Source organism: Lepidochelys kempii, chromosome 2 (assembly GCF_965140265.1).
Source record: "Lepidochelys kempii isolate rLepKem1 chromosome 2, rLepKem1.hap2, whole genome shotgun sequence".
In the NCBI taxonomy this organism is placed as follows: Eukaryota; Metazoa; Chordata; order Testudines; family Cheloniidae; genus Lepidochelys; species Lepidochelys kempii.
Genome location: NC_133257.1, coordinates 167812835 through 167837716, shown reverse-complemented (window position 1 = coordinate 167837716; position 24882 = coordinate 167812835). Strand labels below are relative to the sequence as shown.

Genomic DNA, 24882 nt, shown 5'->3' with positions numbered 1-24882 from the left:
TCAACTTCAGGGCATGATGTAGCCAACCCTATTCTATCAGGCTGCCATTTAAATGACATATTGCTAACATTAGAGAGACAAGGTGGGTGAGGTGATATCTTTTATTGGACCCATTTCTGTGGGTGGAAGAGACAAGCTTTCGAGCTTACACAAACCTGAAGAAGAGTCGAATTGGTCCAATAAAAGATATTACCTCATCCCTCTTGTCTCTCTCGAATATCCTGTGACCAATACAGCTACAGCAACACTGTATACATATTACTAGCATGGGTCCATTGGGTTTGCTTATTCTGTTCATGTAGGCAACAGATATGGTTACTTTGACTAGTGTGAGGTGTCGAGTTACCACAGCAGTAGATACCATGTAAACATCTATCAATAAGTGAGCGCACCTACTGAGAAGATAACATGTCACCAGCAGACATAGAATATAAAAGACAGCTTGCTGAATCAAGCTTTTTTACTTGATGATCAGATATCAAGTCACAATCTTGCTTAAAATATTCATCTCCTGGCAAAAGATTAAAAAAAAAAATCCAATGTTACACTTGATAAAAGAAAAGGAGGACTTGTGGCACCTTAGAGACTAACCAATTTATTTGAGCATAAGCTTTTGTGAGCTACAGCTCACTTCATCGGATGCAACTTGATAGATCACCTTTTCTTCAGCCATTGGATGCTCAGAATAGATATAGTTTACCATCCTAGAGCTCTTGTTCTGCCAGTTCAGTCTCATACCCCTTCAGCTTCCACCGGCAATTGCTACAAAGTGACATAACAGGAACCTTTTCCCTAGGGGCTCATAGCTAAGAATCTCTTTGCTGGGCTTCCTTTCTAAACCTAAAACTTCTTAGCAGCAGCAGGAAGTCAGAAAACAGTCTGAGTGCAGAAGGTCAATGCTCTATGATAAATATATGTTCAGCCACTGGACTAGCTAAAATTGGATTTTAATGACTAACACTGTATCAGGGAAGTAGAGTAATAGTGAACTGTCAGAGAAGTTGTTTTCTACGTAAATTATAAATACATTCTTCTATATGAAGTGATAGCCATGCCCCATTTCTGTTGAAGCGACGCTTATTGTGCTGGGCTTTTCTGTCACTGAAAGGTAGTGGGGGGTGGGGAAGGTAAGAGGGGGAGTGCTTTATATCAAAAGTAATATTAAAGATCTTAGGGCCTGATTCTCCATTTTCCTGCACCATGTGTAATTGTTCAGACCATTGCAAGGTGGGTGTAAAACCAAATCAGAGTGATCATGTTAGACATCCATTTTGCACCAGTGTAAATATTGAATGTGTAAATAACTAGACAGGGCACAGAGCAATTCAAGCCCCATAAGCTGTAGTTGTACTTTGCAATCTGTTATCTCTACATCCTATTTGAGGGGAAGATGAGAACTGATATAATTTAGTCAGCTTAAGGGACAACGATACAAACAGTCAGAGTCAACCTGTGCCTGTCAGGTAAGATCCTGGTTTTAGTTGGTTGCATGCTAATGGAAAAGTCTGACTAACACGATACAAAGATGGTAGTTCCATTAAAATGGAGCATGCATGCCTAACCCTCTGATGTCATTTGATTTCAGTCATAAAAGAGGAAACTAACCAGAGTGAAATGGCTGAAGACTTGTGCAAGATAGGGTCAGAGAGATCCCTCGTGCTGGATAGACTAGCAAGTAACGTCGCCAAACGTAAGAGCTCTATGCCTCAGAAATTTGTTGGTAAGAGTTAAACGTTTGCTGTCTCCTAAAAAAGCCTTATAGGGTTTTCAGTCTTGCATCATGATTTTCATTTGTTATCATTAAATTAACAATATATAAATATATAGCATTCGCTAGACGGATGCATTACAAAAAGGATGCTTTCTGCAGCTTAACTTTCCATTTTACAGCTTTTGTGGGGGGTTCAGTATTCTTGCCTTTTCCAGTGTTGATGCCCCAGGTTTTCTATATGATCATCCTGGGAATCGAAGCTCCTGCTCAGGAAAGCACTTAAGCAGATGCTTAAGGCTACGTTTTGTTAACTTCCCCCATCAGGGGCAGACCCTGTGTTTTGACACATGTGTAAGCATGTGTGTGTAAGTGAGGTTGGGCTGAACATAAGAGGTTAATACTCTTTCACTCTTTCAGAAAGGTTGTACACTGGTTTACTTCATTTCTTTGGTCAAGTATAATTTATAAACCTAGAAATATGTGCCCAGCGGATGAGAATAGTAAAAGAAAAACCAAGATCAATTTATACTTCTACACGTACATACTATAAGCAACAAAAACTTCCATAACCTGCTTCCTTATTTTACTAATAGACATTTTCTTGACTCAGTGACTTGACTAGGAGGTGGTGTCCATTTTCTTCTTCCAGTTGGTATTCAGTGTGCAGAGCAGTAGCTTGTAGCAAATCAATCAAAGGAAATTGAATACAATGAGAGAGATTACAATAATGTTTAGGTTTAGTTTTAAACCTCAAAAGCATGGAAACTCAAAGGAAAGCCTGAGCGCACTTCTACAGAGAGGCAGACAGAATATTCAGACTTCTCCCAGTTTTATATCACTTGCTTCAGGAGAGGAGTAAAGCCTGTGGGAAGGACTATATTGTAAGAAGGGTTTTGAAGAAAAGGTGGAAACATGACAGACCAGGTAAGGGAGGGGGATTCCAGAATGTAGGAAGCCACATGGAAGGCTGTTTGATACTAAGAGTGGGAAGACACAAGGGAACAGTAACTCATGTGGCATGGATGGAGCAAAGGGGGAGTGAAGTGTGCCACAGAAAGAGACAAACAGGAAATAGTAGGGATCCAAGTTGCGTATGCCTTTTAAGAGAAGAAGCAGCAGCCCAAACTTCATGGCATGGGTGACAGGAAGCCAGTGGAAGGATTTGAAGCAGGGAAGAACACCGGTAGAACAGTAGGCATTCTGTTTTTCAGGGGTTAAATTTGAGCTGTGGGCAGGACATCCAGGAAGAGACAGCCAGAAGTACAAGTATGAATAGAGTGGGTTTAAGTGAGAGGAGAAGAGGCACAACAGAAAACACTGGATGAGATTGTAAAGGGAGAAGAAGATAGGACCAACTCAGAATGCTGAGAGACCTCGGTAAGGAGAGGAGGAAAGAAGCACCACCAAAGAAGATACTGCAGAAGTAGTCTGAGAGGTAGGAAAGGAAGTCTCTGCTATCTAGGGCAGAGAGAGTATTTAGGAAGAGGGCATGATCAACCATATCTGAAATGGGAGAGAGCTGAGAATTATGAAGATGGAGAAGAACCTTTTTGATTTGTCCAGGAAGACGTCATTGGTCATTTCAGCGGAATGGAGGTAGCCCAATTGAAGGTGATCAAGGAGTGAGTTAACATAGAAGAAGTTAAGGCTACAAGGGTAGAAAACACATTTGAGAATTTTGAAAGAGGAGTGTGATAGATGGAGAAGGAGATGGGCTCAAGGGAGGGATGTTTGAGGCTACGGGAAATAATAGCATGTTTGAAGTCAGAGAGGTGTGAGCCAGAGAGGAGAAAAACCGAGAAGAAGGAAGGGAGATTTTATAAGGGAGGAAGCAAGGGAAGTCAGGAGTTGGAGAGAACACGGTCAAGAGAGCAGATTGAGGGACTGGTGGAAGAGAGTAAGAGACACATGTCTGAGTCAGAAACGGGTAAGGGAGGAGAGAATATATTGTAGGAGAGGGGAGGAGGAATCTCGTACCAGAGTATGTCATTGTGTCAGAAGATAGAATAGTAGGTTTAAAGAGACAGTCAAAGACAGGGAAAAGAAGGTAATGATGTAAGTAGCAGGACTTAATCAGGGCAGGAAATGTAGCTGCTTACCCACTGAGACGGCAGAATTGAAGATGACGACAAAATTGTAGTAGAGGTAAATACTGAAAATGTGGTAAAGAACCCCAAAGAACTGAGTTAAAGAACCCCAAATTGTTTGATGATTAAGGACCAGATTCAACTACTGGAGTAAGTTGATGCAATTCTTCTGAAGGCTCTGGACAGAATTTATCTCAGACTTTTTGTATAAGGAAAAAGTATCAGCTGTGAAGACACCAGGAAGACCAGAGAAATTAATTTGTTTTAGAAAACAATTTTTAATAAACATGAATAAGTAACCTATTTAGAGAGGTTGGGCATGGACTATTTTTTTTGTTCTCCATTGTTTGTCACCCTCATACTAACAAACAATAAAGAAAGCCAGGCAAATGAGAGACATGGGTAATGCAGGTTTCAGAGTAACAGCCGTGTTAGTCTGTATTCGCAAAAAGAAAAGGAGTACTTGTGGCACCTTAGAGACTAACCAATTTTTCTGTACAAGTTTTTTCATGCAGTTGATAGATTTCCACTCCATACGGCTAAATGCAGTGCCTTGCATAATGACAGGTTTCAGAGTAACAGCCGTGTTAGTCTGTATTCGCAAAAAGAAAAGGATTGGTTAGTCTCTAAGGTGCCACAAGTACTCCTTTTCTTTTTGCGAATACAGACTAACACGGCTGTTACTCTGAAACCTGTCATTATGCAAGGCACTGCATTTAGCCGTATGGAGTGGAAATCTATCAACTGCATGAAAAAACTTGTACAGAAAAATTGGTTAGTCTCTAAGGTGCCACAAGTACTCCTTTTCTTTATGGGTAAGGCAGTTTCCTGTCATTTATTCAGTGTGTGGTGTAAGAAGACACCATAATGACAGACAATATTTATGAAGATCTGCTGTCAAAAAAAAATGGCCTCTTTGGACAAAGAGACTCATCAGAGACCCCCAAATCCCCTCCTCCTTTCCCCAGTGCTCACCTCACTTAATATGAAGTACATTACCAGTTGTTCAAACTCCAAATCTGGTCTCCTTGTCCAAAGTCCATTTTGGTAACAAGAAAATGGACATTGAACTAAAGAATTAACTAAGAATACACCAGACACTGAACCAATTTCCAGCCCTCCCCCATTTCTTTAACATAACAATGCTAGCATCATTTAACCAGCGACTAATTTAAAAGACACTGGTCCTGATTCTCCCCACTTACACTGACTTTTGCATCACTATTGATCTCACTGGTGTCACTCGTCATTTAGACAGAACTAAATGAGAGGAGAAGCAAGCCCAGAAGCACCACTGGTTACAAATGCCAGAGGAGGCACAGGTTTCCTCAGCCACGCTAGTCAAGTATAAGCCTCAGGGGTGGTTAACAAGGTAGGAAAAATAAGGCACTGTTGCAAAGAAGAATGCAACAATATTAGAGCTAAGCTAAGGTGCAGTCAGTCCCAAACTCGAGAGAGAAAGAACAGTAAGTTTCTCGAGGTGGATCCTGGTACTTTATAAAGCTGAGTTCGTTCACCAATTTAAATTAATTAGGTGCAAAAGTATTTGACAGAAATATTGCCTTTGCAGCACTTGTGTACAGCACCTTGCTTTGCAAATAGGAACAGACCCCAGGACTGAGAGCCAAACTGGACCTTCTAAACTGGGGTTGGAGAGGGACTGGTAACAGTTCAGGCTGAAATATGCCTGATATGTTACAACATCAACCAGAAAAAAAAAAAAAGGCAGCCTATCCGAGCTAAAGAGTATCAGCTATCTGTTAGCATTTGGCTACCTGGAGCAAGAGCCCTGAAACCCTGCACAGTTTCTGAAGATCTTCACACCACTAGCAGTTTACCTTACTTATTCTCTGATAACCATAAAAATAGGTGATTGTTTTTAATGAGCACTCATGTTATCTGCACTGCCCATATGTAAAAATGATACCTGCCTGCCTTCAGCTTGTGTGCATTTGAAATGGTCTTGCTCTGTGACAGATTTTTTCCTTACATGGAGCTATTGATTATATTGGTCAGCTATAGGCTAGTTATGGTACATAATCATAAAGCAAATATTAACCAATAAAGAACACCTAAACTTGTGCCCTCTGGATACCCAGTGTATGACATATAATAACAAAGAAAGCCCAGGTTTTAAGGATGTACCATACATATATGCTTTAACTTTGTAGTTTTCTGAATCAAGGGTATAAATTCATATTAAAAAACGTGGTAAGCATTTCACACCTTGCCCATGCATTTTCCACAGAGTCCATTTTGAATCTCCAGTCTTTAGCTCTTTGCATTTCAAAGCTATGGGATTAGAAATGGTGCATCTAATCAAAATCATGGCATTAGTGGGGAGGAGCAAACACTAGCACTAGGAGTGGGAGGCGGACACTGGTGGGAAAAGCAGCCCAAAAAGCACAGGGTCAGGTGTGGGTGGAGCCAAATTAGGAGCTGTGTATGCCATGCCTTCTTATTGGAAATTTACTCAGGAGTTAATATAGCTCCAAGAAGTGCTAGCTCGAGGGCTGGTCAGAAAACAAACAAAAAAAAAACATTTTGCAAAAAAAGTTGAGCTTTTGACATTTGTTTTCATTTTCCATTGGAACAAAACCTAAAATTTTTAGAAACGTTTCACAAAAAAATGAAAGCGAGTCCCACAGCTTCCAATTAACCAACAGCTCACTGGTTAGAGCACTCGCCTGGGGATGAGGAAAGACTGCTTGATGCAGAGCAGGGATTTAGACCTGGGGTCTCCCACATTTCAGCTGAATAAGAGCCTCCCAGGAGGAGAGAAAAATTCTATCCCGGACCTGAGAAAGTTTAATCAAAAGAGCAAAGATTCCGCAAAAAGTTCTAGTTTTGACTAATCAGCATTTTTCTACGAAAAGACGTTTTCTCAAAAAATTCCTGACCAGCTCTAGTTGGCTCCCATTCTGTGCCTGCTACCTCCCCTGCTATGGAGCGAGACTAGAGCACAGCAGGGAGGAGCCAGGTTTCCAGAGAAGATGGAGGCTCAGGAAGTGCCTGGTGGGCAGCAGGACTTTCTGCACTATAGGCCTGTTTTTTGCAGGATTTCAAGCAAGTGATTTCCAGGCAGCACTCTTGGCCCTTCGTGGAGTTTGGAAATCCCTCCAATCTGAGAGGGCAATTCTGTCCAGTTCATCCTGTGGAATTTCCAGCAGACTTCCCCTCTGCTCCTTGGAGGCTCTTCTACAGGAAGGAACAATTGGGCCACACTCTAGGCAATCTTCTACATGCTGCAGACTAATGGGAAAGTTATTAGTATAGCCCAGGGCAGTATTAACTTTGAAGGGAGCCCCTCTGTATTTTGAGGAGGAGTGACTGGTATGAGGGAAGCAGGACCTCACCTCCACTGGATCCCCTGAGATCTGTCAGACCCACGTTGCTCACAGTTCCACAGAGAAATTATTTAACCATAGGGCAGTGGTTTTCAAACTTTTTTCTGGCGACCCAGTTGAAGAAAATTGTTAATGCCTGTGACCCAACGGAGCTGGGGATGAGGGGTTTGTGGTGTGAGAGGGGCTCAGGGGTGGGGCAGAGGGTTGAAGTGCGGGGATGAGGGCTGCGGGGTGGGGCCAGGAATGAGTGGATCAGGGTGTGGGCGGGGCTTGGGGTGCAGGAGGCGGTCAGGGCTCTGGGCCGAGGGGTTTGGGGTGCATGAGGGGACTCAGGGGGGCTCAGGGCTGGGGCAGGCGGTTCGGGTATGGGAGGGGGGGTCAAAGCTCTGAGCTGGGGATGAGGGGCTTGGGGTTCAGGAAGGGGCTCTGGGTTTGGGGGGCTCAGGGCTGGGGCATGGGGTTGGGGCATGGGTTTACCTCGGGCAGCTCCCGGTCAGTGGCATAGTGGGGGTGCTAAGACAGGCTTCCTGCCTGTCCTGGCACCACAGACCGTGCTGTGCCCTGGCAGTGGCCATCAGCAGGTCCAGCTCCTCGGCGGAGGTGCACAAGTTGCTCTGTGCGTCTCTCGCCCGCAGGCACTGAACCCCCTCCCCCTCCCAGCTCCCATTGGTGGGTTTCTGGCTAATGGGAATGCAGAGTCAGTGCTCGGGGCAGAGGCAACACGCAGAGCCCCGACACCCCCCCACCTAGGAGCCGGACCTGCTGCTGGCCACTTCCAGGGTGCAGTGCGGCGTCAGAACAGGTAGGAACTAGCCTGCCTTAGCCAGGCAGCACCGCCCACGGGACTTTTAAGGGTCCAGTCAGCGGTGCTGATCAGAGACGCCATGACCCAGTGCCTTCCATTCCACAACCCTGTACTGGGTCATGGCCCGCAGTTTGAAAACAACTACCATATGGGGTGGGGTACACTATCCGGGACCTAAAGGAGGAGCAAACCTCCTTCATGGGACTGGTAATATTGCAGATGTATTACAAATACTGCATGAGAGACTTTTTTGTCATTCAAAGCTACCTGTTAGTGAAGTTCAGTATCATAAGTGATAGTGTAGTGTAGTACACAGATATACTTTAAATCAGCAGCTGCATTTTTAAATAATTTCTCTAATTCCCAGGCTTTACTTTTTATTTTTAACTTGTTTCTCTATAGACAAGATTTTCGAAAGTGATTACTGATAATAGACACTTCAATTTTTGGGTGCCCAATTTGAGGCACCTTACAGGGGCCTGACTTCTAAAAGTGAGGCACACCCCCTTTTTAGTCATTAGAAGTTGGACACACAGTAACTTTTGGAAATCTTAGTTTATATACTTGGAAACTGCTCCTTATATATTTTTTTTCTTTGCTGATAGATGTGAAGTTGTTATTTTTTCAGTGGACTCTATTGCACGTGTAAGGTCACACCTAGATTTGGTTGGCAAAATGGACTGTTTAGACAGCTCAAAAGAAGTCTCACTCCATGCAGAATGGTAATTTTCAGTTCAATGGCATTATTTATTTGAGAAACATTGCCTTATGTTGCTCCTGCCACTGCTTTTCACTACAGAAAACTTATGGACATGTGAACCTTCTTTTCAGAACTAGCGTCTAGCCTATGGTTGGTCCAAAAAATTTCATTTGAAGTGTTTGATGGAAAATTGACTTTGATTAAATGAATTTGTGAAAAGTGTTTGCTTTCCACAGAAGGTTTTGATTTTTTGCCAACAAGCTGAATGGTTGAAAAATGAAATGTTTTTGTTTTTCAAACAAAAACCAAAATATTTCTGACAGGCTCCCATTCTCTTCTATGGGCCAGGATCCTTTGACAGACTTTATCTCCCATGATGCACAGTGGCCATGTAACTGCCATGATATAGCACCTCCATGCACCAACAGGGAGGTCATGGCATACCAGAGTCCAACCAAGGAGCCCAGCCTGTAGAGAAGAATGGGAGTTTAAGGCAGTTCAACCACAAGTCTCATGAGGCACCACGACACTATTTCAGAATTGAATTTTTTTGATTGTTTGCCAAAATATATTTTGTGATCAGTTCTTGTGTAGCGCACTAGGAAATCAAGAGCTCTTCACAGCAGTTCTCAATTTCAGATGCAGATCTGTACCCTGATTTGCATCTTTCTATTTTGATTTTACTGACATAGACATTTGGGATTCAATGTGTCTAAGCATTGGACTTCCTAACTCCTGATTGTTTTGGAATGCAGGTGAGAAATGCTTGTCTGATGTTCCGTACGATGCCACCACTAATTATGAGAAGGAGAGTGAGATGATGCAGACTCATGTTATAGACCAGGCCATTAACAATGCCATCAGTTACCTAGGGGCAGAGTCTTTGCGTCCCCTTGTGCAGACACCTCCAGGCAGCTCTGAAGTAGCACCTATTATCAGCTCCATGTATCCACTCCACAAGCCTCTTGGGGACAATCATGCTCGTTCCAATCATACTGCTCAGGACACCGCAGTGGAAAACTTGTTGCTGCTTTCCAAAGCCAAATCCATCTCCTCTGAAAGGGATGCCTCCCCCAGCAACAGCTGCCAAGACTCAACAGATACAGAGAGTAATAATGAGGAGCGCAGCGGTTTAATTTACCTGACGAATCACATAGTTCCCCACGCAAGAAATGGCCTGTCTATAAAAGAAGAACAGAGGCAATATGAAGTCCTGAGGGCAGGTACTGACAATTCCCACGATGCTTTCAAAGTGATCACCAGCAATGGGGAGCAAGTAAAAGTTTACAAGTGCGAACACTGTAGAGTTCTTTTCTTGGATCATGTGATGTACACCATCCACATGGGCTGTCATGGGTTCCGCGATCCTTTCGAATGCAACATGTGTGGCTACCACAGCCAGGACAGATATGAATTCTCTTCTCACATAACACGAGGGGAGCACCGTTTCCACATGAGTTAAGACCCCTCCCACACAGATGCGATCTCGTCAGCTGTGCTACTGGAGCTGTATGAATGACAAAAGACACCAGTCTACTGGACAGTAAAAGCATCCAGAAATGAAAATTAGAAGACCTGGCCCAAGGAGTTTTCTCCTCTTGGTAGCATTGCAACTTAATTTTATAAAATGCATATTGATGTTTTTATTGAAAATATTTTGATCACCAAACCTTTAGTAAGTAGAAGCTTTTGTAGTCAGGTAGCTGAATCCACTTCCTTCTAGCGACTGCTTTCTGCAGACCTCTCTCCTCAACAGTTAGCATGTGCACAATGCACAAAAACTTGGCTGAGGGCTAGAAAGGCCTTGTGCTAACATGCTGAGAATCGGGCTCTTACACCAGACATACTTTTTTTTGACTTCCCATTATTACTTGGGTTACTGGGAAGACTTAATTAAAATAAAGACAAAGCGGCCCCACCAGAACCCTTGGGTGGTGCCATGGAGACCTGGAATGGTGTTGCGAGCCTAGACTCTTGACTGGCACTATTTTAGTAGTGAAGTAAAATAACACAATAGCACACGCCAAGGTGTGGATTTTCTTGCCAGCATGGCATACCTTATTTCTAGCGTGAGGCATAAGGCCAGTTGTTTAAAGTACGTGAGAAACACCCTTGTCATACATACTCAGGAGTGGAAATTGCATTTATTTGGAGAAAAGGGTTTTGTTGACCTTTAAAATAAATATTTTCCCTCCCTATTCAATAAAAAATCACTTTTTCCTTAAAAATATAAGGTTTAAAAATCTTTCCACATAAGAAAATAGCCATTTATGTAGGATTTTTTAAAAGGAGTTTTAATTATTTAGAAAAATATGATATTCAGTAGGAGAGAGAAAATGTTTGGAGAATATTTTTATGCATGCTTCTTTTGTTTGGGGGGCAAAATTTTTACAGCTGGCTGCAAAATTTCCAATTCACCCATTTTGCGTATGAAAATGCCCATTCTGCTTGCACCGCAAGTCCTCTGGCTAATTTTGTGGGCTGTGTCTGGAAAATTTAGCCTACAATGATTTTTTATTTTAAAGCACTGAGATGAATTAAACAGCCATTTAAAAAACGTATAGGGCCCATCCCCGCTTTTCTCTAAAATTAACTATTCATTAAGGGTTCCATCCTGCAAGATACTGAGCACTCTGGCCCCAATCTAGCAGAGCACTTCAGCATTTGCCTGAGTCGTCACATGAACATACATGGAACTATTCTTATGCTTAAAAATAATCCCAAATTTAAGGGGTTTTGTGCTGGATTGAGGCCAGAGCAAGGATCAAGCCCTATGAAACCAAAAACATTTATTCTGTCTTTTTTTCCCCCTCTCATTTAGAGCCCCCTTCTTGGCAAGACCCTCCCAACTAGCTGTTTAAATTCCAGTAAAATGAAAAGACATCTGACGCACAAAGACAGCCGATAGTAAAAACTGCCAATCTGTTTGTCTCTTCTTTAATTCCTCTTCCAAATAGCTCTTTCCTCTCCCCAAACAGCCTACCGGCTGTAAGACTGGTAATAGTGATATTTATGCAACTTGGTTAAGAATTGCTCTGCAGAGCTGGAATATTTCCACAACAGTACAGGTAATAATAACTAATTGATGGAGTTGCCCGACCCATTGAATGTACAAACATTTCCACTGTATAAGAGATTGGTACTACCCCATAAACAAAATACATATACTGCAACAAGACTATTTCTTAAATCTTGTAATACTATTATGTATTATATATATAGTCATTCATATTATGGACCAAATTCAGTAAAACTAGTGCACTTGCACCAAGGATGAATGGGATCCAATGGGTGTATATATTACATATGTATATTATATATAAACAGACAGAGGGGTCCTGGTTCTGCTTTCACTTATGCAGCTGTAAATCAAGAGCAACTCCATGGAGGCAACGGAATGATACTAGTGTAAGTGAGATTTAAATATGTTTTACACGTCAAACCCTCCCCCCACCACACACCCACATTATTTTGTTATACTGTACATTCATTCCTAACTATAAGAAATTTACTTTGTAAAAGCCAAGCTCCTTGGATCACAAGGGTGATATTACATAGAAAGAATGTATATAATGCATGGACTGTGTAAACACACGCAAACACACTTATGCACATACACTGGTGAAACAAGAATATGAACAACATCTTAAATTGCTGGTAGGATACCAGAAAAGAGACAGTAACATAAACTATAGCCCTGATTATGACCTTACACTGGTTAAATTCCATTGATTTCAGTGGAGGTACTCCCGGTTACAATCTGGCCCCTATGCATCAGGCAGGGCAAAGCCAAGAGTGGCAATGCTATCCACTTTTTGTGCCAAAAAGATTTCCTCACTGAGTCTGTTGCAAGTCCTGTGTCAACAAAGACTGTACATACTGGTGAGCCAATAGCATTTAAACATGCTTCTAGGAAGAATCTGATATTAAAACTACAAGGGAAGGGCAGACATAACTTACACTAAGAGGAGTTCTTTTTTTATTTCATAGTTTACATTCTATTTCTTTTGAATTGTCATGCTTTTACAGGGCCTAATTCATCCTCACACCTTCATTGCGAGCTGTTCCCCCTGCCATTCTGACCAGGGAGGTACACGATCATTGCTGAGAGTCTCTTCAGTGACCTCTTTGCGTCAGTGGTAGATAACTGGACAGCTGAGTTACCTTAATCGCCTGGAAACAGGGAGCTGGTTCTGTTACTGATATTCATGGCCCTCTCACAGTTTAAAGTGTTATACAATCTATACACAGGTTATTTTTAGCTTTTGAAAAAATATCTTTTTCTTAACACAGTTCAGACCATAAGGAAACTCTCTTTTAGGGCATTTCTTTGCTAAAGCCCACAAAGTAGAGGGCCAAAGTCACTACTGATGTAAGCAGGCACCTTTCTAGTGAACTGGTGCCCACTTAAGAGATGTGTGGATTCTGGCCTTTAGAGTGAAACGTTTAATTATAAAATTTCTGATTCAGAGGATTTCTCTGCATTTAAATGGGTTGGGGGCTACGTCACTTGCTTTCTCAACATGCACACACAAGTGTGTGGTTGTGTGGCTCATACATAACTAGATAGAGTTATGTATCATATGATAATTTTCACAGTGGATGTGTTTCTTGGCTCTAGGCTTTTCCTATTTATATGAGAGTATGTGAATGTTGTACAATAAATAATACAGTTGTATAATTTAGCTTATTAATAAGATACAGTGTATCAGAAGGAGTAGCATAACAGCAGTAGCCGCAGCATTCCTTGTTTGTAGAGGGGCTTTTGTTTCACACTGTTTGCACAAAAATCAGCCTCTCTTTGTTTGGAAATAAATGTATTGATAATTTTATTTATGGGGATGAACACAGGAGGGAAAAACGATCCATGTACTAGGAACTCGTCTGTCTGCAGTTAAACAAATTGTGCCCGTAGATAACCATGTTAGTGTAACCTCCCTTTTCTCCTCCTAGGCTCTGGTGTACCAGCCTATCATGGTTTATCTCTACCTTAAAAAAAAAAAAAAAAGAGTAAACCTGTTGAACGGCTTTAAGTTAAGTTGATACCTGTTTTAAAAAAGATGTAAATAGCAATGTAGTAAAAACTGCTTTTCAGAATTTTTTCCACAGCTGGTTTCTCCCCCCTGCCTTTTATATCTGATATATAAACAAGTTGTATTTACACATTTTTTTTTGTTGTGAATTTATATTGTAAACCCCATTTTCTTTAAAACCATTGTATTTACATTGCAGATTTTTATGAAATTTGCTTGATTTTTTTTAATTAAATTATGTCTGGAAGGTGAGCTGTATCTTGTAAGAGAGACAGGTTGGTAAAAGACTTGTCTTTAATTGCTGTAGTGATATTCTGCACAGCTTAAACCCTTTCGTGCATGAGTGACTCTGCGTGCACATGTAAGAGAAGGGGGGGCAAAGTGGAACAAGGAAGAGCGCATGAAGCTGTTTTTCTTGATTTTCTGTTCACATCTACACTCGTGCAACTGTATGGAAGTCAGTAAAGTTAAACCAGCCTAACGCAAGCGGGAGATAATCAGACCCTTGATCTTTATACATAGCAGATGCAATGCAGCCAGAGAGCGGCTCTTCATTGTGCCACAGCACTGATGTATTTTGGCCATAAAATCCCAAGAGAGGGGCCCTGCCTGAGTCATGCTGGGGGGCATGGATGATCGTGCAGTTTGGTACAGCCTACACAGGGGCTTATAAACCACTAACAACTTCCTTTGCTGCCAGCATATGGGGAAAGAGAAAGGGAGCACGATCCTAGGCTAAGTGTTTTGGGCTCTTACAAGCCAACCTAATTTAGGAATACGTCAGTCTTCTCTACTGCCACATAAAGAGGATGGCATGTAGGGAGCAGCAGGATCCAGCCACTGCAGATGAGAGCTTGAAGCCTCCTATACACCCACATCTAACTCCTGCTCTTCACATTTAAGGCTAGCTTCACAAAAGGATTTTGGTGTCTAGCTGTCATTTTAAGTGCATAAATCCTCAAATCAGGCTTCACAGACTTGCACAATACCTCTGCTTAGCAGCCCCCTCAACTTCCTGCCCTCTCAACTTTTGCTGTAAAAAAAGTTTCCTGGGCACCTGCTTCTGCATAGGAATACTGCCACCTCCATGCCACGTGTCCATCTGCCTAAGCCCCAGAGTGAGTCACAAGCTGAGGCAAGGTGGGTGTTCCTCCACCTAACTCCCCTGCAAGGCTCAACACAGTAAGTTCAGAGCACACCTAACAGATCAGGCCCCTATAGACAAGTTCACACAAAATGGCCGAGGCAAGGGAGAAGAGCTCCCACATAATACTTAGCCCTGACATTAGGCTACTCATCTGGGAGACCCTGTACTGACCACTCAAGTTCAAATATACCCTTCCCTGAGAGGGAGAAGGGATTTGACCGGGAATCTAGGCAAGTGCCCTAACCACCACTTTTCAGAGGTGCTAAGTGAGATATTCTGCTGTGGGGCTCCCTAAGTCGCTGCTGTAAAAGCGGTTCCATTGTGGACACATTTTTAGAAAGTCATTGGAGCAGGGGGCCTGGGTCTCTCAGCTCCCAAGTGAGCGCTCTAACCCGGCTACAGAGGCATTCTCACATGCACCCAGTGAGTCGGTCATTGTTTAGTCACAGCGGCACAACTTCAGTAGGTGAGACTGCAGGAGCCCCACGTATGACTATACCACAGGCTGGTGATGTGGGCACTCATGTGCAAGGTGATAGAGCCTTCTTCAAGTCCCTTCTCCCACGGAGGGCAAGGGGACTTAAAACAGGGGGTCTCCCACATCCCAGGTGACTACCCTAACCACTGGGCTAAAAATTATGAGGGAGCCCCTCCTTTCGGCTTCTTGCAAAAATAATCCAGGCACCTCACTCCACCACAGGGGCTGCAGCTGAGAACCCCAAGCAAAAGGAGTTACCTAGCTCTGAGAGAGGGACAGGGCTTGGCATCTCTAGTTTAGGCAGGAAGCTGCCTAATGTGCTGGATTTTGTGAATCACATTTTGAGGCGTCCATCTCTCCCCTTTTGTCATATAGGGAGCCTATGCATCCAACTCAGGTTTGTGAAGCCCAGTGATTTCCAGGCAACTAAAAATTAGGTGTGATGACACTCAGAATTGCCACACCTATGTTCTGTTGTGACTCTAGCCCTTAAGGACAACCTGGCAAACTGGCTCTGAAATTGCTGTTTCAGTGCCCTCTCCCTTCAACGATCAGTTTGACTGAGTGGTATTTGACTTTAGTTGTCTCTTTCACTCCAGCCCTCGTTCCGCTCTTTCACTGGCAAGGATAGCTATAAAGAACACAATTGTCCCTGCTTGAAGAATCATGGTAATTAGGAACACAGCACCCTGGAAATTATTTCCATTATAATTTACTGTCACAATGATTTCTCTTCGGGACCTTTCAACAGAGTCTCCATCCCTACTATCCCTTTCAAACCTTCTGCATAAACAACAGCAAAGGGAAATACAGCTCTGTTTTTTGCTTCAGACAAGGAGTTTGTAAATATTTTGTACAGCTGGTGATTTGTGAGCACACTGATGAAGGAAAAAAAGAGGACAGCGTGCGCAACGGTTCATACTTTATGGTACCTCAAATCCAAATTTGGTCAAGTGAATTTATGATTTTGCTACTCATAATAAACCACACTTACAGCTTTGTTTCCTTATTTACTGTAACATGCAAATTATATCAAATAAAATTACACTACAGTTTTAAATTTCAGTAGGCAGCACTTGTGGAAATAAACATGGGCGGTTTTAAGAACTTCCAGTCACATGCACTAGACCAAATCTTGATGGCTTTACTCGGTGTTACTAAGTCCTTGCACTCATCCCAAAAACACCCAGTGACTTAAATGGGAGATTGTGAGACTAAAAACTGCGCAAGGACCTCAGGGCCCATTGTGAACATGCACAATGTTTCAGAGATACCTCATTGCACCTTTTGTAGTACTTGCTTTGCTGTTCTTGCAGCCTGATTAACATAGACACCATTGTAGGTGCAAAGATACCAATTGGCCATAAGTGCTATGTAAGTGCAAAGTACAATTAAGACTGCCCAACATTCTCACCGCTGGGTAAATCTACATTTAGGCATCTAAAGTTGAAAGGTAGTTTCAGAAGTGCTCAGCACCCACAAATCACAGCAAAACCAGTTGGAGCTGTGGATACGCAGCACCTTCAAAAGTCAGGCCACTTTTATTTAAGTATCAAAATGTGGATTTAGAAGCCTAACTTTAGGCAACCAGATCTGATAACATTGGCTATTACCATCTTTTTATTATTATTATAAAAATACATATTCAAACTGTAACTAGAAAAATGAGATGTATTTCTTTCCCTTCCTATAGGCTGAGCATGTTAAATTATTTTGGTTAACTTGAGGTAGTCAGAAAATAAGGGGTATGCCACTGTAAACACTGGCGTTTTCAGCAAAAGGCAAACCAACGAACCTGCAAATTCTTTGGCTTAAAACTCAAATATTTGTATTCTGAAATGCTACTGCAGTGCCTCAATGGGCCAATTGTCTTGGTTGGACTACATCTTCCATGATGCACCACAGTATCCTCTCTCCGCAAGGGGAGGCAATGCATTGTAGCAGTTGCCTGGCCACACCATATCATGGGAGATGAAGTCCAACTAGGGAGAGCAGACCATAGAGGAGAATGGGAGCTCAAGCTACCTGATGATGGTCTTTTTAATCTGCATGCCTGCCCCTGGAATCACTGCTGCTTTGCATTGGATGAAGTGAGCTGTAGCTCACGAAAGCTTATGCTCAAATAAATTGGTTAGTCTCTAAGGTGCCACAAGTACTCCTGTTCTTTTTGCTGCTTTGCAGACACATGATAATATATAGATGCCTTGGTGGGTGAGCACTTAGCACCCTGTACAGTTACCACAGCTCTACATGACACCAGCCATCGGTAATTTCATGTTCGAAGCATATTACGAGTGTTAACTCTTCCATCACAGCTGGCAGGAAAGTATGGCAATACTGTTATCCCATTTTACAAACAGGATAACTGAGGTACAAAAAGGTTAAGGCCCAACTTTCCCAGGCCATGTGCTCTTCTTTTTTGGTACTTCAGTTTCTGGGCACACAGCATGAAACACCCAGAGTTTGCTTTTCAGAGGTGCTAAGTAACCTAACTGAAATCAATGGGGGCTGCAGAAGCTCAGCATCGCTGGAAACCTGGGTTGTCTAAAGCTGCGTACTCAAAACCTGAAGCACCAAAACTGAGGATACTTCCCCCCAAAATCCAAGGCCAGAAAGCAAAGCCATTTTCAAAGCTGGGGTTAGAATTCAGGAGTTTCCGAGTTCTTATTGACCATTTTTAGGTGGCATGTGTGAAATGGCAGTGAATATGGATCAAAATTCTGTGGTCCTTAATTAAGGAAAACCCCTATTGGACTGCAAAGACTGCAGTGGGAATTTTGGTCAGTTAAGGACTATGGCATTTAGCCTTGCATTTTTATTATTATTTTTAAATAAGATCTCACTGCTTTAAAGAATGTCCCAGGTCATGGAACGATTCCCAGTTTTATCTGTCCTAACCACATGTATTAAACATGTGAATGATAGAGGGCAGCTGTGGGTGCTGTTTCTGCTGCCACCGCCGGCTGCAAATCACACAAACCAACGCCTTCCTGTCCCTTGGGAGAGAAGTGAAGGTTCTGGTTTGTAAGCAGTTAGAAAAAAATAAATCTACACCTTGCAGCAGACGGTGGGCCTTGGGCTGGCTGGGTGAGGAAGTTAATCAGCACTGAGCAGGCTGTTCGGGATGAGGCCAAACAGATGGTTAGTCTCTGAAACGGCAAAACGGGAAGCAGATGTGGCCACCGCTTCTCCCCATGCATAACTGGGAACCAGCCGGTTGGTGAGGAAATTTGCATAACAAGGATAATTTGGTAGCAAAACTGTCCCTTGAAATGATCTGCATGGATCCAGGCACTGTTGACAATTTTCACTTCTTGTTTCCCAGTCATTGTTCAACTAGATTAAATTTTCGTTCTGAATTTGGTGTTTGCCCAAACCTTTTCTTAGCTAACTTCCAGGGAAAGCTACTGTGCAATCAGAGCAGCAGCAAGCTGGCACTAAAACTATCATGGTGAAATCCTGGCTCCACTGAAATCAAAGGAAGTTTTAGTGGCATCAGGATTTCAACTGCAAAGTCCACTGCAAACAATATAAATGCAAGCCTGAAACAAACAATAAAACTGGGTCTGAACTAATAGACTATATTCTAATACCTCTGAAGTTTATGATGGTCAGTTAGAAGTTCGGTACAGACACAGGGATGAAGCAAAACCTTGGAAAATTTTGATCCAGAAGTTTTGAAGGTCAGGCTTGACAAAGCCCTGGCTGGGATGATTTAGTTGGTGTTGGTCCTGCTTTGAGCAAGGGGTTGGACTAGATGACCTCCTGAGGGCCCTTCCAACTCTAATATTCTATGATTCTATGATTTGTTCAGCTCTGGCCCATCTCTAATAAATATGTATTACTCTTCTTTGATGGGTAAATTTAACTGGAGTGTCAGCCAGAGTATTCAAGGGCCTTCTCACTGGGCAATAGTTTTTCACACCAAAACATATGTAGAAGTCAGCAACAGGGTAAACTAGGTTGTGTGAGCCTCTCTCAGACAACTAGATTATGTTCTTTAAATGAAGGGGTAGAGACCTGCCTTCTTCCTCTCTGCTCACCTCTATTTTCGTTTTTGAAGAGGCACAGTTGTTCCTCCTATTTTCTTACCTGTAAATTGCAATGACTACATATCTAGTTTCCTGTTGAGCTGCAGCCAGAACACTAGAATTCTGATATACCAGCAATGCCCAGACTATCGGCTGTAGGGCACTTGCTGGTGGATCTGTGGAGAGCAGGCTGGGGTCATGGTGCTGGCTCTTCATCCTTGTTTCAAGCTGCTAAAAATCACATTAAAAAAAAAGACGCCTTAAATATTTTCATAATATGACTTATCCATGTAAGCAATTGCTGTGCTCACCCAGCAACGTTACGTGAATTTAAATGGAAGGGCAGGTGATTCATGGGATAATCGTTCTGTTAAAAATGTGGTCCTCACTATGAAAAACAGTTTAAGAACCCATCTAGGCTAGGATACTCGTTACCTACTGATTTGGTACTTCAGAAAGACAGCTGGGCAGCCAGCACTGAAAATTCCAGGGGACACAACAGTTGTGAAGGTCTGCATCTTTGCAACATCGTGGCACCTGGTGAAAAGGAGTTTGAGACATAACAGAGCCCAGATGAGTGCTACAGTCCTGCTGCTTTAAAGTAAGGAAGATTTTTACACACACACACACACACCGCCAAGTGACAATTTTCTGTCTGTGAAGGAGTTTTCGTCTCTTATACCTTCATCACTACTACTAACAGGTCTATTACCTGAAGTTTTTAGTTTACAGTGAATAATATTACTATTTGAGTTGAAATGAATCAAACATGCTGCAGGCTTCATGGATTCTATGAACTGAAGCTCATATCCAAAGAGCCCTTAGCTATTGGGAAAGTTCAGATCTGGAGCCAAACTTTGTGGCTTGGTCTCATCTTGATTTAAAATATATAAAATTTACTTCTAAAGGGAGGCATCTGATTGGCTGATGGAGTTTCCAGTGTGCGGGTATGGAAACTATTGTGGTGTCACGCTCCAGAATTTTACATAACTGCTTGACAATAAAAAGAGCATAAGGAGCAAATCATTGACTGAAACACACACTTGCAGTAATTAAATCAGAATAATTAAATATATTTTCCTTTTCTGATAGTTTAACAGGACATATTTGAAAGATTTCCCCAATGCAAAAGTCCTACTTTAAAACACAGTTTCATAACACTAGTGACTTGACCAGAGAAAACAAAATTCATATGAATAGACAACCAACATATAAATAGTATGTTATTTGCATAGTCTACAGAGACTTATGTAACACATGTGAAAGTTCAGTGATACACGTATGTGGTTTTTGGAACCCATTAAAATTGGTACAAAGAAGAAATATTACTTCTGCTTTGGGAACATCTGTCTTGCTCTTTTTTTGTAAATGTAAAATGTAGGCAGAGATACTGATGTGAAAATAAATAAATAAATAAAAGATTAGACTAATCCTGAGCTCACTTATTCTGGTGCCTATCAGGAATAAATCCATTGAAGTCACCAGTGTAAACCCGAGTACGTGACAATGCTTAGGCCATTTAAGTATAACAGCTACTGTTTGCAACATTCTGCTTCTCTTGATCTAGTCACAAATACACTGCATTTAAAAGTCCTTTGGGTGGATTGTTGATCCTGATTTATATTCTAGATATGTGCATGGGGGAAACACTAGGATTTTATGAGGACAGCTGAAGACAACTATTAAAGAACAGAAAAGTCTTTTAAACAAAGGATCTTTACTTTGATTCCCATCCCCAAACCACAGTAAGGAGACTAAATATCTATTTGAGTTTGGTTCTTTGTGGTTCAGCAATAATTCAGTCATTTAAGGTAGGGGGAAACGTACTGGAAGCGATAGGGAAACCAGAAGGAAAATGAAGAGTGGTGGAAAATTGGGTGAAAAAATTAATACATTAGATTCAGCAGTGGTGAAGAAGAAAATTACTCCTTCGCCATAAAGGGATTACTACCACAGAATTAGCCAAAGCCAAAACCAGTGCAGTTCAGGAAAAGTTGTGACTCTCGAACCCTTGCTAGTTTACATTGGGGATGAATTTGGTCACTTGTCTTTATTAGCCTGAAATTTATGACATTAAACTGCTTTTGTTTGGATTTAAAAAACAAATGCAGGTGCAGTTCTCCCACATATTAATTCGTTTGTACTTCTATAGCACCTGCCATCAGAGAATCACAAAGCACTTTACAAATATTCATTAATTAATAATCCCACCACCAGCATTGCCAGTTCTTGTAATTTTATCATAAGTCTCACAAAATTTGAGTTTTTTCCCAAAGCCCTAGTGTCTGGCGATTTATTGAGAATTTTTTTTTAGAAAGGACATTTCTAGCCCTCATGGATGTGGAGAAAAGCTTGAAAACGTAACTTGAGTGCAGCCTAACAGCTGAAAAACAAGAGGGCAAACACTCAAATTTATTTTTTTTTAAATATCTCATGATTTTTGAAGCAAGGTGCATGGCTTTCAAATGCTTGGGGTTGGCAATACCCCATGAGACTGCTATCCCCATTTTACTGAGGGGGAAACTGAGGCATGGCTCAATTACTTACTGAAGGCCACAGAGCAGGATTGGGACTGGGACCCAGGTCTTCTAATTCTTTGTGTACTTCTTCTACCCAGTAGACCAATCTCCCTCCCAAAAGCAGGAAGAGAACTCATGAGTGCTCACTCTCGCTGCTTTGCTCTAACTACTTAACCACTCCAATAGCTGGAAAAGGACAAGTTCCGACTGCCTGTAACCTGATCTAGCCACCAGACCACATTACTTTAGGATACATTATTCAAAACATTTCACCATTTATATCATTTGAGGAAGGGGAATTACTTACTTCCCTCTCATTTCCTCACACAAGATTTCATAGTAACATTGCCCAAAAGTTTCAGGTTGTTATTTTGGCCCTCAGCAATCTACATGATCCTCTACATCACTCCTTGGTGATATTCAAGCTTCCAAATGCCTGTAACGTGATAGGTATATAAAAAACAAGAAGAAGTTCCTCTAAGTGCCTCATGGTATTGAAGACCCACTTTGGTTCAGCTGTGGATGTATGATGGTTGCAAATCACATTTTTAAGGCAATAAATTATATTTGACATATTGGCCCCAACCTGAAACACAAAGCTAAGGGGGCTGATTCACCTCTCAATTATTCCAGCATAACTTGGGAGCAACTCAAGAAGTCAGTAAAGCTACACTAGTGTAAGTGAATCAGGCCCAAAGAAAAGGAACTGCTCGCTGGATTTGGTTAACGTGCTGACTTGCAATACAGTACATAAGGGTTACTGAAAAAAAAAAAAGTCTGCACAACTATCAACATGCAAAATAGAAACTCAAGATAAACCGTGGAAAGAGGGTGGGATTTCCAGAAAATAGAGAAGGACTTGCTACACCCTGCTTGTCAAGTTTTGCAGGATCACCACAGCTTCTCTGGAGAAAAAGGGAGGAAAAAAGCTAACAGCTTTCCTTTTGCTTCTACTTCTCCTAAATAAACTGCTTGCCTAATTTCCTTTGAAATTAGAGAAATGTTCCCTTTGAAAACCATTATTTCCACACGCTACAGGGTCGTGCACATTTTCTACACAGCCTGCTGGAAACTTGCACAGTTTGGGATAATAATATTATTAAGTGAACAGCTTGCTTTTCTACGTATGTGTCAAAACCTAAGTAACAATAAACGTAACCAAGTTAATATTTCTGATTGTGTGTGCGTGCGCACCTGTGTGTGGGGAGATTCTGTGTCATTTAGATCTGAAAAAAACACTATTCAAAATCATTTCTGTGCAGCAAGGTGGGCCAAATTCTTCTTGTGTGTAACCTTATTTCATTCAGTGGCATTACACGTGGCATGATGTAGCCCTTATTGCTACATATTCTGCTTACGCTTTCTGAAAGACATTTTTGTAACGTTTTATAATCGCAGTCCATTTGCAATAGCTACCACCAAGTGAAATGCTAAAGAAACAAAACTGTTGAATAAGGCCTATCTGTGGTATGTGTGGGGTTTTTGGTTTTTGGGGTTTTTTTTGGGGGGGTGGTGTTATTTTTTGGTACAGCTCCTTCACCAACTAGTCCCTTTCCATTATGATTCCCCCTCTGAACACAATGGCTCTAAGTCCTGCAAACACCTATACATATGTTTAACAGTGCAGGACTGGGGTTATACAATATACCCTGGGCCTGATCCAAAGCCCACTGAAGTCAAATGGGAGTTTTTCCCATTAGACAATCACACAGAAATTCATCTGCTCCTGTTCTTTATTTCCCAACGGAAGCACAAGGCCTTAAGGTGACATAATCATCTTCACCATTTACAACTGGATTAGGATTTTAGGCAGGAGGGGAATAAACAGCAGGAACAGCTGACCAGCTAAGTCTCTATTTTCTAGGGAAAATGCTCACATTTCCACCAAGATAAAAAGGGTTTTACTGCCAGCTGTACATTTTAGGCTTTCCTAATGCTTGTCAGGCAGTAGAAAAAGATCAAAAATAGCCTCTTTTCTGCAAATTGTCCTGCGCTGGTTTAAAGAAAACCTGCCTGTGCAACTGGAAGATACAGGAACCCACAAAGCTAAGTAGAGGAAACACTGCTTATTGAAGTTATTCTCCTGAAATTGTAATTTAGAACCTAGATGTGTGGCAACCCTACCTGGACAGTCTGGTTTTTGGTTTCTGTGTCCAGGTGCCATTTAGATTTGCCAGGTGCTTGGTTTTCAACCGGAAAGTCCGGTTGACAAGAGGACCTGGCAACCCTAAATGGCACCCAAACAAAAAGTCTGGTTACTGCGGGGTAGAGGGAGGCAGCGGGTCGTTAACCTTCACCAGTTCAGCCCGGGCTACCTCCTACCTGCAGGCAGGTTCTTTGAGATGAGCCTGCCAGAGACAGCAGGAGAGGAGCAAGCAATGGGGGTGGGACTTTGGGGAGAAGATGTGGAGCAGGGGTGAGGCCTGGGGGGAAAAGTCAGAGAAGGGGGTGGGGCCTTGAAGGAAGAGGCAGAGCAGAATCAGGGCCTTGAAGGAAGAGGCAGAGCAGGGGTAGGACCTCAGGGGCCTGGTTACCAGCAGTTCGTCAACTCTAAATTAAGTGAAAAGAAAAAAAAATTGAAGTTTTATGAGCAAGCAAACATTGGTCCCTAGAAATCAGGACGAGTGAGGAGACAATTTAATAGTAGTGATGTTATAACATATAGGAGCAATTATGGGGCCATCAATTGTAACAGTATATCAGAAGTGTACACCTAAGAATGTTCATAAGCACATTGAGCAGGAAAACTGAAGGACTAGATGACAATTTCTCTCCACAGAAAATATGTACAGGATAAGAAGTAACCCAGTCCAGTCCTACTCCCACGGTAATCATTGGCAAGATTTCCCTGGGAGCAGGTTCAAGTCCATAGTGAAAAAATACGTTAGCTATAATTTCAATCTGAGAAGGCCTCTCACCCCTCAGGTGACCAGTCTTAAACATGTGAGAATAGGGCTTCAGTTGGGAAACATGAACTACACAGGCCAAATACCTTCCAGTTCAGTGCCTGCACTGCTCCACTGT

At 42.1% G+C, this 24882-nt stretch overlaps 1 protein-coding gene across 10 annotated transcripts in view; it reads left to right on the top strand.

Moving 5' to 3' along the window:
- Nucleotides 1-23054, top strand: part of IKZF1 (IKAROS family zinc finger 1) — a 103109-nt gene extending 80055 nt beyond the window's left edge. For 2 of the 10 annotated variants that reach the window (XM_073332716.1, XM_073332725.1), the window contains 2 exons: nucleotides 1586-1720; nucleotides 9406-23054. In XM_073332716.1, coding sequence (XP_073188817.1) covers nucleotides 1586-1720; nucleotides 9406-10112 — 842 coding nt within the window. In that variant the 3' untranslated portion in view covers nucleotides 10113-23054. The remainder of the gene's footprint in view (nucleotides 1-1585; nucleotides 1721-9405) is intronic. The other 8 variants (XM_073332719.1, XM_073332723.1, XM_073332718.1 and 5 more) reach the window with 5 other exon arrangements.
- Nucleotides 23055-24882: the final 1828 nt, after the last annotated feature.